Below are 15678 nucleotides of genomic sequence, written 5' to 3'. Positions count from 1 at the left end.
AAATTTAGAAATTTAGAAATTTAGATATTTAGAAATTTAGAAATTTAGAATTTTAGAAATTTAGAATCTTAAAAATTTAGAAATTTAGAAATTTAGAAAATTTAGAAATTTAGAAATTTAGAAATTTAGAAATTTAGAAATTTAGAAATTTAGAAATTTAGAAATTTAGAAATTTAGAAATTTAGAAATTTAGAAATTTAGAAATTTAGAAATTTAGAAATTTAGAAATTTAGAAATTTAGAAATTTAGAAATTTAGAAATTTAGAAATTTAGAAATTTAGAAATTTAGAAATTCAGAAATTTAGTAATTTTGAAATTTAGAAATTTAGTAATTTACTAATTTACTAATTAGAACGGAAAAGTTCTGACATTTCAATTCAAAAAGAAAAATTCACTTTTTTCCAGAAAGTAGACACCATTAATTTTGAAGTATGTACGTAGTAACAAACTGATGGAAGGAAATTGAACGTTTACCGAAACGGCTACGAGTGCGACAACGAAAACCAAGCAAAGCACGCTTAGGACATTTACCGCTATGACAATATCATCGCTGATCGGTCCCGGTATCTTGACCCGTTCCTGCTCGTCGTCTCGCTCGTACAGCGCCAAACTGCCCGCCATCTCGTACTCGCCGGGCAGCTGAATGTGGCTGAAAGAGGCTAACACTTAGCACAAGATCTTGATCCTAGCAGATGAAATACTTACCGATTCCCGTTCAGGTAGTACTCCTGCCCGTTCGCTTTCCCAATGCCAATGTAGTTCTTCGAGCGAATCATCTCCTCCACGAGGATATTCCTCGCGCCGGCCGGCACCTGCAGCAGCTCCTCGTATCCGTCGCCGCTGGCGTTAACCTGGCGCGTCACGTTGCCTTGGATGACGGTGCAGCTGTCCTCGCGACCCCCACACACGCCGCACTTGTCCACGGTGGTGTTGGAATCGACGACCCAGTCGCAGCCCACCCGCCGGCACAGCCCACCGATGCACATGTCGTTGGAGCCCACGTTGCAGGGCGTCCCGTCCGCGGCGCTGTCCCCGAACGGCATGATGATGGTGTCCTCCGAGTTGGTGCAGTACAGCTCGCACGGTTCGTCTGCACGGGGGAAAATTAGCGGAAATTAGAGATTAGCTGAAATATGAACCAAGAAATGCTCTAAACCGAATTACAAGTTGTTCCCGATTTATAACTCTTTTCATTAGGGTTGTTTGCGTTATCGGTCTGCGATCAACGCAAAAGTCGCCTTTTGCATCCAAAAATATTTATCAAAAATATAGTTTCTATTTGAATAATTAAATTTAATAAAAAAATGGGCAAATTATTTTAAAGATTGTTGCTTTTTTTTTCTTTTTTTAATCTCCAAAAAAGTTTGATGTAAATTTTGACGTAATTAAATTTTTTCACTCACATTCAATTGGCGTTCAAGAGCCAAACGACATGCGACACCTAGTGTTGAGTAGCAGAACAGAGCGAAGAATGTCGATTGAAATTTCCGCCCTTTGAGGTTATGTATGCGAATTCTGTTTTGTTAAATTCCAGCGTTGAGAACAACTTTTGAGCAAAAATTCGAGCTGATACTTTGTTAACTTTTGATGCTCTATCATTTTAAACAACATTATTTTCTCAAAATTATTTTTTTTCAAAAAAATTTTTATTGCGTTAATTTATAGAGGGCAAAGAGTTAACAATCGTACTACTTGATTTTTTTCTCAAAAGCTGTAAATTCAATTTTAAGTTTGCATTCCTATGTAACCGAACAGCGAAAATTTGAATCGTCATTCTTCGATGCTTTGCGCCACCTGTCGGAATTATTGAGCTTTTGATCGCGAATTGGATCTTTGGCGAAGCACAAAATAAGCCAATTCGCGATTAAAAGCTCAAAAATTCCGACAGATGGCGCAAAGCATCGAAGAATGACGATTCAAATTTTCGCTGTTCGGTTACAAAGGAATGCAAACTAAAAATTGAATTTACAGCTCTTAGAACAACTTTTGAGAAATAATTCAAGTAGTACGAGTGTAAACTTTTTGCCCTCTATAAATTAACGCAATAAGAAAAAAAATCAAAAAAAAAAATAATTTTGAAAAAATAATATTGTTTAAAATGATAGAGCAACAAAAGTTAACAAAGTATCAGCTCGAATTTTTGCTCAAAAGTTGTTTTGAACGCTGGAAGCAAAAATTCGAACTGATACTTTGTTAACTTTTGATGCTCTATCATTTTAAACAATATTATTTTTTCAAAATTATTTTTTTTTGATTTTTTTTATTGCGTTAATTTATAGAGGGCAAAAAGTTTACACTCGTACTACTTGAATTATTTCTCAAAAGTTGTTCTAAGAGCTGTAAATTCAATTTTTAGTTTGCATTCCTTTGTAACCGAACAGCGAAAATTTGAATCGTCATTCTTCGATGCTTTGCGCCATCTGTCGGAATTTTTGAGCTTTTAATCGCGAATTGAGGTTTTGCAGCGCGACTGTGTTTCAAATGTAGGTGGCGCCAAAATGAGGTTACTTGCCAAAAATCGTATTCCTTTCTGCTGGATTGAAGAACAAAATCGCATATTTCTCATGATTCCCTGCATCAATCTTAATGAAACTGGTAGCAAAAGACGAGAAATTTTTTTGCTTCAAAATAATGAACATCAATTTTTGAGCGCGCAAAAATTTGTGAACTTTTTCTTTAAAAAACATGTTTTGCAACACGAAAAAATTACTTTCCCCGTACATATCAATGAATTAACCAGTTATATAGTTGATAACAGATGTGTTAACGTATATTCAACAATTTTTATTGATTCTTGACAGACTTTCTTGCCAAAGAGTCGAAATTACTATCTTTTTCTAAATATACAGTTTTCTCATAGAAAAATTAAACAAATATTGGAAAGTTCTACACCAAATTGTTGGAAATAATTTTTCTCATCCGAATCCGGCATAAGTTTTATAAAAATGTTGGTTATGGAGGAAAAAACACATTTTTTCAAAAAATCATAGGTTTACGCTATGTGTTCATAGGGTGCGACATGTGTCTTTTAGCTTTGCTGCAAATCCTCTATAAATTAACGCAATAAAAAAAAATTCGAAAAAAATTAATTTTGAAAAAATAATATTGTTTAAAATGATAGAGCAACAAAAGTTAACTAAGTATCAGCTCGAATTTTTGCTCAAAAGTTGTTTTGAATGCTGGAATTTAACAAAACAGAATTCGCATAAATAACCTCAAAGGGCGGAAATTTCAATCGACATTTTCGCTCGGTTCTGCTACTCAACACTAGGCGTCGCATGTCATTTGGCTCTTGAACGGCAATTCGCGATCAAAAGCTCAAAAATTCCGACAGATGGCGCAAAGCATCGAAGAATGACGATTCAGATTTTCGCTGTTCGGTTACATAGGAATGCAAACTTAAAATTGAATTTACAGCTCATAGAACAACTTTTGAGAAAAAATTCAAGTAGTACGATTGTTAACTCTTTGCCCTCTATAAATTAACGCATTAAAAAAAATTGAAAAAAAATAATTTTGAAAAAATAATATTGTTTAAAATGATAGAGCATCAAAAGTTAACAAAGTATCAGCTCGAATTTTTGCTCAAAAGTTGTTTTGAACGCTGGAATTTAACATAACAGAATTCGCATACATAACCTCAAAGGGCGGAAATTTCAATCGACATTCTTCGTTCTGTTCTGCTACTCAACACTAGGTGTCGCATGTCGTTTGGCTCTTGAACGGCAATGGTGCCATTTACTTTTGGGGAACAGTCAATGATGGTTCAGAATTCAGGGTCCACAAATAGTAGATTGAAATGAAAAATAATGAAAATTTTATATTGAGAAGCGATGTTCCTTCGATCATCCCTTCCGACTTCAATACAATTTTTATACTTTTTGTCATGTCATGAGTTCGATTGCCAAAGTTGGAAGATTGTAAGTGCAATCCCCTTTCAAAAATTTTAGATAAAAACGTTGACGAAATGAGCCCTTTTCAATCATATTCATACTTGTAAAATTGTTTCAATGAGATTATCTCATTCCAACAATTTCTCAAGTTTGAATGTGACTGAAAATTACAAATTATCAAAATATTTTTGTCGTGTAATCGGGATCAAAATAAGAAAACATCAAAATCATTGAAGATTTTATCAGCCTAATTTAATTTGTAATTTGTTTGTTAATTTGTAACGATAGGCTTGATTTCCTACATTGATTTTCATCGAATCAAACAAGAGCATTGTTTCAAACTTGAAAGAAAACTTCGCTATTAGTCAGTGAAGTACCCATTTGTTCTCAGGGGACATACAATTTGACTGATTTTGTAGCTCAATATCGCTGGCTCTGATTTCGATCGCTCATGATGTTTCATCAAAAGAACTCGTTTTTTATCCAAAACAATCGTATCCAATTTCTTGCGTACGATTAATTCCCCAAATATAGTCACCATACTTAAAAGCCATCCGAACATCAGTAGCTCCAAAATGGGATGAATGTGAAACAGTGTTACTATTTTGAACTCATCCGGGGAAATTAACTTCGTAACAGGCTCAGATCCACCAATTAACTTGATCATCAACCCTACCTCGAAAAAAATTTGATAAAAGTGCTCAAATTCCCTCTTAAACTGGCTGCCAGGACGAAAACGCAATGCACTGTAACCGGTGTGAAATGGCGTTGGAACAACTGCCATGATTCGTCGGTTGGTTGCACGGTCTATGTTAGCATCTAGCTGAACTTTGTTGCTGGTAACGTAGCAAGACAGCAGGTGGGCATAATTGGACTGGTAGAACTGGAACTCTGATTCATCGTAGAAGCGAAAGTTGAACCGCTCCAGGTTTTCTCTAAGTAATTCGGAGTATCCTACTTTGTAGGTTTCCTGAACCATTATGGTCAGACCTGCAACCCTAACTTGTTCGATCGTTTTGTAGTCCTTGTTGTATCGCACAGTTGACCTCGTAGCACAAAGCTCGTTTTGAAGTTGTGATAAAATGTGGCTGGAAAAAATACTGATCAAAACAAGCACAAGTTTTTCTCGCAGGGTCACATTTTTCAAGCGTCCTGACTGCGATATTGTATAGGCTAGTCTTGTAAGCAACGAAGACCTTCGCTGTCCTTGGCGGGGAAAGAACTTGCTAATGATCGAGTAAAATAAGAGTAGAAACGGCATTGCACCGCTTCCAATAAAAAAGTAAAACTCTTTATAGTTCAAACTTCCCCGGGGTGCTAGCAAGCAGAGCTCGTTCCGTATCGGACTTATCGCTAAATCCCGGTTGTACAATTTCACGACTGCCGGGTACATGTTCAAATCGTGATGGTCACCTATGCTTGGATAACCATCCGGGCCTATCAATCGACACTTGGCGTAGTTCGAGCTCGATCTACACTGCTGGTAGGTGATCTTCAGGGTGACGTTGGCCCAAACTGCAAACGAAGCCAGCAGGACGCCGTACGGTCCAAACAGTGCAGTTCCGTTGAAGTAAATGTACGGAACAAGATCGGGAACGATCACCCGGAGTTCTGTGGTGGCGTTCATGGTGGTGATCGGTTGAAACTGAATTGTTTTGAACTTGTGCCAAACATTCAAGTTTGCTAGCAACCTAAATTGAAACTAAATTGGTGATGGAACTTAAGGGCAAAATTATTGTTTACTCTGTCCACTAATGGAACTTGAAGGTCACCGTTGGGTTAACCTGCCGAGAATGTAGTTATGGGTCTGTTAGTCATCATGCGTGGAACGGTTCTCCGGGCGATCGTTCCCGATCTTGAACCGTACATTTCCTGCAACGGAACGTCACTTTTTGGACCGTACGGAGTTCTACTTGCTTCGTTTGTTGTTTGGTCCAATATCACCCTGAAGATCACCTACCAGCAGTGCAAAACCAGCTCCAATTACGCAAAATGTCGGTTGGTCGGTCCGGATGGTTATCCAAGTGTTGACGATCATCACGACTTGAATATGTACCCGGCAGCCGTCAGATCGTACAACAAAGATTTTGCGTTAACCCCGAAACGAAACGAACTCTGTTTGATAGCTCCCCGAGGAAGTTTGATCAACGAGGGCTTGTTTCTATTTCTCGGCAACGGAACAGCAGTATTTTTCCTACTGTTTTACTCAATCGTAAGCCAATTCTTTCCACGCCGAAGGAAACGAACATCTTCGCTGTGGACGAGAATGGCTTACACAATATCTCAATCAGGAACCTTGCAAAATGTGACCATGCGAGAAAAGTTTGCCCTTGTTCTGATCAGTGTTTACTCGTGCTACATACTGTCCCACGTTCAAAACGAACTTTGTGCCACGAAATCGACTGTGCGCTACTACCAGGACTACAGCACGATTGAAGAAGTGCGTAACGCCGGTCTTACCATCATGGTGCCGGAATCCTACAAAGTAGGGTACTCCAAACTTCTTCAAGCTCATCAAAATCGCTTCAAACTCCGCTTCTACAACCGGTCCGAGTTCCGGTTCTACAAATCCAGCTACGCCCACCTGCTGTCCTGCTTCGACGCCCACAAAAGGGTCGAGCTGGATTCGAATTTTGACAAACGCATTTCCCGCCGCATCATGGCCGTAGTCCCAGAAGTCTTTTACACCGGCTTCATAGGGGTGCGGTTTCGCACGAACAGCCCATTTAAGAAACACTTTGAGCAGTTTTCCCAAAATTTCTTCGAAAATGGACTGATGAAAAAGTTAGCTGGCGGTCCCGGGCCAAGCGGAAAGCTGATTTCACCCGAAGAGTTTGAAATTGTTACGTTTTTTCAGTTTCGTCCCGTCCTGAAGCTGCTGGGGCTCGAATGGATAGTAGCGATTGGGATTTTCTTAGGAGAATTGTTTGTTCGTAAGAGAACCAAGGTCGGGATTGTGGTGAGACAGCGAAGAGTTGTTTTGGGTAGGCATGGCCGCTCCAAATCTGAACCAGTGATTCTTAATTACAACGTAAGTCAAATTGTTTGTCTTTCGATGAGAAATGGATATGTCACGGATTAAATGATCGATATAAAGAAATTTTTCCATATTGCAGCTCTCATTACCTCACTTTTTGATCTGCACAGATCCCCAAAATTCGATCCTGAGATTTTCCGAACCTAACAAACTCCATGCATTGTTGTCACACTTCATCTGAAAGTAGTTTCAATCTTGCCGTGCTATCTTGACACACCAAAAAAATTGATGTAAGTGCGACAACTGGCCAAAGGGATTTCAGGACAGAACGCTTGTGACACTCGTAAAAGCCCGACTGCCGTAAACATTTGTAATTTTAACTCGGGACGGGACTCCGGTATCAAAAATTAACCAAACTTCAGGACAATGCACAAAATGGTCAGCCAAAACGTGTTTGTTATTGTTTGAATTGCGTGCTCTCGTTTTTGTTTATTCAAGGTCATACATTAAAACGCGTTTTTCTCGGAACGTCAAAAAGCAGAGTGGGACAAGGTAGCATGACACGATAAATTGAAATGCTGAAAAATTTCGGCATTCAATTGTTTTTTTTGTATTTCTTGATATGTTTTAAAGAATTGAAAATGACAACATTTGAGATTAAGGACAAGTGTATTTTTTAAGTGTTGCCAATTCTTGAAAAAAAGGAAAAATGGATTGGGATTTGAAATCAAAAAGACTTTTGTTAAGTTTTGAATTTGAGAATTGTTTTTAAGATTCACCTTTTTTTGGAAGAGGATTTCCTACAAATATGTCAAGGAAAATTTGAAGATTGGACCATTAGTTGCTGAATTACATCCACAAAAAAAAATTAGTTGTTTTGGTAATCCTCCTCAACTTTTAAAGGCCTGATATCACAGCAACTGTTGATCGGATTTTCAATTACAAGAAATGAAATATACGTGTAATTTCCTGATTTTCTGAAAAAAATGATAGTATTTTAAATTCAAGACTAACATTTGAGAGGGCTCTAAATTGAAAATAAAGCCCGTTCCATATATTGAGTAAGAGTTTAAAATAAAATCGGAAGAGCATTTTTTTTTCGCAAAAAATTAACTGTGGAGCGGTGATGTACCCTTTAAATTTTATAAAAATTTCTGTAAAGTACCAATTTTACATTTAAAAATGAAGCATTTTTTTTCGTCCAATTTTCAAAGTCCTCTAAAAAAAATATTTTTTCGATAAACTTGTAACCTAAAAAGAAAAAAATAATTTTCAATTGAAAAACATTAATTAAGTGGTCATAGATACTTGATAAAATGGCTATTACAAATTTTATGCAAAGCTTTGGAGAAAAAAATCGTGAAAAAATTAAACAATATATTTTAGAAAAGAGCACATTTTTTTTTCATTATCATAATCTAAAATCCGTATCTTCAGATTTTCTGATCGATTTGGTGTCTTCAGTAATTTTGTAGTTTATGGTAAGTACTTTTCATGCAAAAAAAAAAAACTTTTTAAGTGGTTTTTTCAATGAAAAATACGTTTTTCCGGAATTCTGAGTACGCCATCAAATCGGGCGTCTAATTTTACATTAAAGTTCCTTTAACACCAAATTTCCATCTCATCACCGTTTTAGGCTGCAAATTATTGAAAACACCTCTTTTTCGCATGATCAAAAATGGAAGGGGTCGTACCGTCCCTCCGTCACGAGATATTTAAAAATTAGACCTCGGATTCGTGATCAGGAATAAAAGTTAACTCTTAGGATAAAGTTACACGAAAATCGACAACTTTTCCCAATTCCGTGTGAGTTGGTACAGAATTACCCATTTAACATTCAAACTGCTTTTATGCCAAATATCTTAAAATTACGTTACCACGAATCATAACTGTGGGGAGAACCTCACCTGGCCAAGCAAACCCACAATCAGCTCTATTAAATTTCATCAACGCGTAGCATTTGATACTGTCTTTCCTCCTGACCTGCCGAGGTACCCAACGATCATAATGTTTCGTGAAGTTATTCACTGAGCTATGCTCGCATCCAGCCAGCAAGCCAAATTGATGAACTGGTAATAAGAGGTTCTTTCAACTGTGGGCCTATACAATCCGATACCCGACGACGACGACGCTGCCAGTAGGGATGGCAAATTTGCTGTCGTAATTTTCACTCCCATCGACGAAAGCGACGAAATGGCAAACTTTGCACCCCCATTACGCGAATTAAAACAAATGGGCCAAAGTGGGATGGAAATGGAAAAGCGGAAGGCGCCTTTGGTGGATCGAAAAGCGAAGGGTGCTTTTTATAAAAGCACCAGGTGCGGTGAAAGGTGTCGTCATTGTGCTGCTTGTGGTTTGCCCGTTGAAAGCTTCGGTCCAAAAAGGGGTTTGTTTGCTGGTTTGTGATTTGTTCTGTTGTGTTGATTGGGACTTCGGTTGTGCAATGGGAAGCTTTGTAAGTGTTATCTGTGAGAATATCCTAAGAAGTGATATAAATTAATGATTTTGAAAGCAGAAGCGTGTTTATCCAAACAAATATAAAAACATTGAAACATAAAATATGTGATATATTAATTATATTAGGTGATTGGTTTGTTTTGTTATGTTTTGCAAACATTTAATTATTTATGAAAAATACCAAAACCTGCTCAATGACATTTTCTTTTCAAACCATAATTGTGAATTATATTAAAGTGCAAATTTGCTGCTTGTTGAATATTACTATTTTTGCCTTCCTCACCTCACTGAGGCAAGGCTATAAAATCACTCGAAAAATGAACTTCTTAAATACACCTCCTAGATATACCTTCACGTATATCAACTCAGAATCAAATTCTGAACAAATGTCTGTGGGGATGTGTGTAGACACGATTTTTTTCCACACGATTATCTCAGAACTGACTGAACCGATTTTGGGCGGATCTGCCTTATTCTGTTCGTTTTGGGGTCCCCTAAGACCCTATTAAATTTTATTTTGTTTAGTAAATTTTTGTAGATACAAAAAAGGGTGATTTTTTGCATAACCTCAAAAGGCCGGGTCTTTTTGTTTACGTGCGAGAGTCGCGCCAGATGCAAAACGCCCGGTTGCCATATTGCTTCAAATGAGAGTCTGCATGTTTACTGGAAAAGTCTGTATCAGGTATATATTTTTTTCATAAACTTATTTTCATTATTACTTTTAAATGTGAGGAAGGCACCACCCACCTAATGGTGGATTAAGAAACGTTTTTCGATGAGATTTAGTTTTAGGCAGCTTATCATTGCATTCGTCTCTCGACTTCTAAATTTCAATTTGAAATTGGCCTTATCATCATAAAAGTCTAAAAACATTATTAGGATTTGTTAAACTTAGAAAAAATTGTACTTTTGCAATTCCGCTGTCAACTTTTCCTATCCTTCTGGAGAAACGAAACGGCCTACTTTTTCCTACCAAAATTAACAGAATGGAAAATTAATACCTAAAAAAAAGGTTTAAATTTTCAACACTAGTATCGAAAAGCAAAATTTTATTTTTTTAAATTTTAGTGGTGAATTTACTTAACATGTTTGACATAACATGACATCAAAAAAGCATTTTTCGAAATTGCAAAAAAATGTTGTAAGTCTATCGTTGTAAAACTTGATTTTTTCAGCACTCGTCGTATTCATCCAACTCCAAAGCATGATTAATGTAAGGCTCGTGCTGAAAAATCTTCTTTTTACAACTTGTTGCATAAACTTCTATTTCAAAATATAAAAAAAGTACTCGAAACAAATTTTGTTTCAACAACAACAACAACAAAGCCTAAAGATGGGAAATTTTCTGAAAATTAAAGTTTATTTAAATGTTTGGTCCGTTTTTAATTTTTAATTAACCTGGTCAAACTGTTTTTGACATTCCTGGTTAAAGAAATTATTACAAACTTCACTCTGAATTATTGCTTTAGTTTGGTAGAGACTAAAAACATACTTAATAAGTTTTTAAATGTTCTGAATCAAAACACTGCTTTTTTACTTTCCTCAAGACTGAAAACCGAAAAAATCATTGCAAAAATGGAACAAACCCATTCAACAATGTAATCAACATTGTTTAATTAAACATTTAAGTTCATTTTTTTTTTATTTAAATCGAGCTTATTTAGCTTCAAAATATAAATTTGCTTTGTAAAACTCGTACAATCCATTTTAAACTTTTTTTTAACAAATTTAAAAGGTTGAATGAATATATATCTGAAAACTATTTGAAATACATTTCCCTGCATTTTGAATGATATTAAGCATGATGGAACCAGTTTGAAATTGTTTTGAATTTATGAAATTTGGTGTCAAAGGAACTTTTATGTAAAAATAAACGTTCGATTTGATAGCGTGCTCAGAATCACGAAGAAACGTATTTATTATTTAAAAAATACAAAAATAGTTGCAAGTATTCTGCCCTTTTAAGTTACTAAACTGGTTTTTTTTGGGAAATGTCATTTTATGGGAAATTTAATGTACCTTACGAATCTGTTTTTTTTTATTCCGAATTAAATTTTCATTCGTGTTTTTAGAAAGCTGTCAGGGTTAATTTTTAAGAATGTAACAGTGGTTTACAAAGTTGTAGGGCAGGCAATTAAAACAAATGATTTGAAAATATAAGGGGTTGGGTAATATATTTGTTATGCAAAATCTGACATATTACTATGAGCTTTTTTTCTCGATTGCATTTTGTTCTACGAAAAACTTTTCTTCTCTTATTTTATGTATTTCTTGTTTCATTTTTAGCATTTTAATTTGCATTTATATTGCTTAGTATATGTTTGTTTTTGGTAATATTTGGCATATTCTACCTCCTCCTTTCATTACATTTTGCCTTTCTAATTTATTCATGTTTTTACAGAAGCTTTTTAATTTTTTTAAATTTTTTGCTTGTTTTTCTTATTTCTGGTATAGAAAAGCACCATTATCATTAAATTGTAAAAAATGCGTAGAAGCTTAGTCTTGGATACTACAAAAATTACTGCATACTTTTTTATTTATTAAAAATATATAAAATGTTACTTAGAACACAGTAAATGTTGACCCCTGAAAAAAAAATGTTATTTTTAAAAGCTTTGGCAAAGTCACATAAAACAAGTGAAATTTCTATCCCTAAAATTTTAGAGTTCTTCTTGCCAATGCTTTTTAAAGTTCAAATATTGATTGAAAAACGGATTTTAGCGATTTTTTAGATCGATGCCCGTCTAGAGGCGGGGTTGGGTTGTAGATGTTTAGTTTTGAAAATGACTTAAAAGTAAAAGTATGGAGTTTTTTTAAAAGGTCCATTAAACAAAATTTTCAGTTTTTGCCTTTTGGGTGTTTTTTAATACCCCTGAATCGAGGCGGTTTCGAAAACATCCAAAAGGCAAAAACTGGAAATTTGGTTTATTGGATCTTTTCAAAAAAAAACTCCAGAAGTGTAAAATTACAATGGTGGTTGTTACTAAAATCTCTAAAAACTTAGATTTATATTTTTTATTAATCGAGAATCATAGAATATCATTTCTATGCTCAATACATCAATCTATAAAGAAAAAAATAACAATCAACAAATCATTATGCAATTTGTCTCATTCAATATTTATGACAACTTTATTAAATTCTGTTGGGTATCAACCAACACTGTAAAACGATAAATTTTCAACCGAATTACGACTTTTTTCCGGGTTATAATAACAAAAAAATCATTTTAATTAAACTTTTCCAAGAAACTTATTGCCAAACAAGATGACTCAGATATTTTTTTGCAAAAATATGTTTTTTTTTTGAAAATGTGGCAGATTGAATGTGTAATAATTAAAAAGAAAACCCGAAATTTTTTGTTTAAAAATCCGTTTTTCATTATGAAAAACATATTTTTTTTACCAAGGCGGAATTCAACTGAACGTTAGGAAATTATTAACCTTAGCTAAGTTTACAGTTATTTTTCTAATAATGTTTAATACAATTTTTTTTTTTGCCCACCACAATCCCCCACACCAAAAAGCTCATTATTCCAGAGCCCCCTGGTTATGGACGCAAACTAATTTCAGCTCGAATTCAAAATGATAATAAAGCAATGTAATAAAAAAAATGAGCTGACTTTACTAGGATGTGCGGTAGTTTAACTACTATTAACTTTTAGGATGGTATCCCAGTGGAAGCTACTTCCTTTTAAGGGAACCACAACAATGTAATGATTTGTTAACGCTATTGACGGGTTAATAAAATTAAATGATGATTAGTTGAAAGTTTCGTTTAATTTTTGTTTATAATGTTGTTTGATTCTAGCATTAAACATGGAGCGGTTTTCTAATAACTTTAGATTATCTGGCAGCAGATTATAAAGTGTAGGTCCTATGAAACTTAATCTATTTTGACCTCGTGTTGTATGTGCTCTAATGCGTTGAAGGTTGTTCCTCTGACGAGTGCTGCGGGAGCTATTTGTAGTTATTAACTGAATTGTATGATGGAATTTTGGGTTATTAATAACATCATGAACAAACAGCGTAGTTTGGATGTCACAGAGATTGGTTAATGGTAAAACTGAGTGACATGCATCCGAATACAAAGTTAAAGTTGAATATAACAAAGGTTTGTTGAAAATTATTTTTAAACAACGGTTTTGCAGTGTTTGTAATTTTACTAGGTGAGAGCTTGCAGTACGTCCCCACACCGAAATTAGATAATTTAATTGTGAATGGATATAGGCGAAATAATATTTTAAGAGAATTTTCCTCGGAACAAACAATCTTACCCTCCACAGAATGCCTAAGTAGGACGAAACACGTTTTTCTACCACTTTAATGTGATTGATCCAGGACAAAATGGGATCCAATTGTATGCCCAGATACTTAAAACAATTTACTTTTTCTATAACAATGGGTCCAAGTCTAGGATCATCATGCTCTGGCTCAAGTCTCCTGATGGACCTAAAAATCATATATTTAGTTTTCGAGGGATTTAAGGACAACAAATTTGCATTAAAATATTGATTTAAAGTTTGTGAATCTTTCTGCATTAAAGTGATAATACTGTGAATGTCTTTGTTGGGGTAGAAAAGAGCAGTATCGTCTGCGAAAAGTCTAGCTTTACCATTCAAGTTGAGTCTGGGTAAATCATTGATGAATAAGAGAAATAGCAAAGGTCCAATATTACTGCCTTGTGGGACACCAACATTGATGGGAGCTAGACTACTACGCTTATCTTCAATTTGGACAAATTGTTTTCTGTTGGTTAAATAACTTTTAATTACTGTATTTGCAACACCTCTTATTCCATAACATTCAAGTTTCCTCAACAAAATTTCATGATTTAAAGTATCGAATGCTTTTTTCAAATCTAAAAAAAGGCCACCCATAAATTTCCCTGAGTCAATTGCATCGATAACGTCATCAACTAATTCAATAATTGCCGTTTGCGTGCTGGAACCCTGTCGGAACCCGTACTGAAATTTATATAAGACTTCGTGAATATTTAAAAAATTTGTAAATCTAGTTACTAACATTTTCTCCAAAATTTTATTAAAAACTGACAGGGTAGAGATCGGTCTGTAATTGTTACAATCCCAAGACTCTCCTGCTTTAAAAATCGGCACAACTTTAGCAATTTTGAGACAGTCCGGATAATCTCCCGTTTGCAAGATTAAATTAAAAATTTGAGACAAAATTTTTGCAAATTCTAAACCATTATTTTTCAGTAGTGACGCTGGTATGTTGTCCGGGCCGTTACTTTTTTTAGTATTTAAATTGTTAATCAACAGAATAACTTCATTTTCTGAGGAGGGTCGGAGGAACACTGACTCTCGAATCCATCGTAAATTTCTTTCCGGGTTTGTTACTGATGTAGGAATATTGTTCGCCAAATTTTGCCCAATGTTAGAAAAAAAGTCATTGAATATTTCGCTGACCTCTAACTTGTTGCTTGTTTCAATTCTATTATTAATTAAAGTTATAGTTTCACGATTTTTCTTAAGGCCAAATATCAAATTAATATTTTTCCAAAGTTTTAAATGGGGTGTATTAGTAAGCAAATTTTCATAATAAAGTTTCTTGGTTTTGTGTTTAGTGGTTTCTAATTTTCTTTAATTTTCATAAGTGTCCAGAGATCGAAAGTCATCCATGGACAGGAATTTCCTTTTATTTTTACATTCTTGGTAACTATTTTTGAATAACGATTAAGTAAAGTGTTATAAGTTGAAATTATCGCTTGTAAAGTTGTTTCTACATCGTTGACTTCACCAATGCTTCGTACAAATGAACTAAATTCCTGATTAAGTTGACAATATTTCACAATTTTTTTTGTTAGTACCATGGACTCCTTTTTAATCTTAGTTCTGAAGGATGTGATAACCGGTATATGGTCACTCAAGTTAGTTAGGTCAATGGTATCATTACGGACGCGATTGGCGTCATTTAATTTACAGATTACATGATCAAGAATATTTGCACTAATTGGTCTAGTTGCATAGGTGTTTGTAGTTATAAAACCGTATGACTCAAGTAACATTTTATATTTTGTAACTGTATTCAAATTGACGTGATTTATTGGTACATTGATATCACCAACGACTATACAATACAATACTATACAACTACGTTAGATCACAATTATTTGAAAAAAAAAAAAACTTACACTTCAAAGTAGTACACTGCAACCCCGAAGGTTTGACATCAATTATTGTCGAAAGAATGGGGTCACTTTTTAGTTTGACACCCAGTTCGACACTTTTTAGGTTGACTTTGACCAACTAACAAACTAAAAAAAAGTGTCAAACGGGAAAGTGACCAACCACCGGGGGTTGAATGTAATCCCAAATTTCATCACAAAGTA

At 34.8% G+C, this 15678-nt stretch overlaps 1 protein-coding gene across 1 annotated transcript in view; it reads right to left on the bottom strand.

Moving 5' to 3' along the window:
• LOC6053164 (A disintegrin and metalloproteinase with thrombospondin motifs 7) overlaps positions 1-15678 on the bottom strand; it is an 83721-nt gene that overhangs the window by 3465 nt on the left and 64578 nt on the right. Inside the window, exons 11-12 of the mRNA XM_038259063.1 lie at positions 706-1090; positions 532-649 (exon numbers count right to left, since the gene is read on the bottom strand). Of these exons, the coding sequence (XP_038114991.1) occupies positions 532-649; positions 706-1090 (503 nt within the window). The remainder of the gene's footprint in view (positions 1-531; positions 650-705; positions 1091-15678) is intronic.

This window comes from Culex quinquefasciatus, chromosome 3 (assembly GCF_015732765.1).
Source record: "Culex quinquefasciatus strain JHB chromosome 3, VPISU_Cqui_1.0_pri_paternal, whole genome shotgun sequence".
Taxonomy (NCBI): domain Eukaryota; kingdom Metazoa; phylum Arthropoda; class Insecta; order Diptera; family Culicidae; genus Culex; species Culex quinquefasciatus.
Note: the sequence above shows the minus strand (reverse complement) of the source record. Positions and strands in the feature narration are given on the sequence as shown.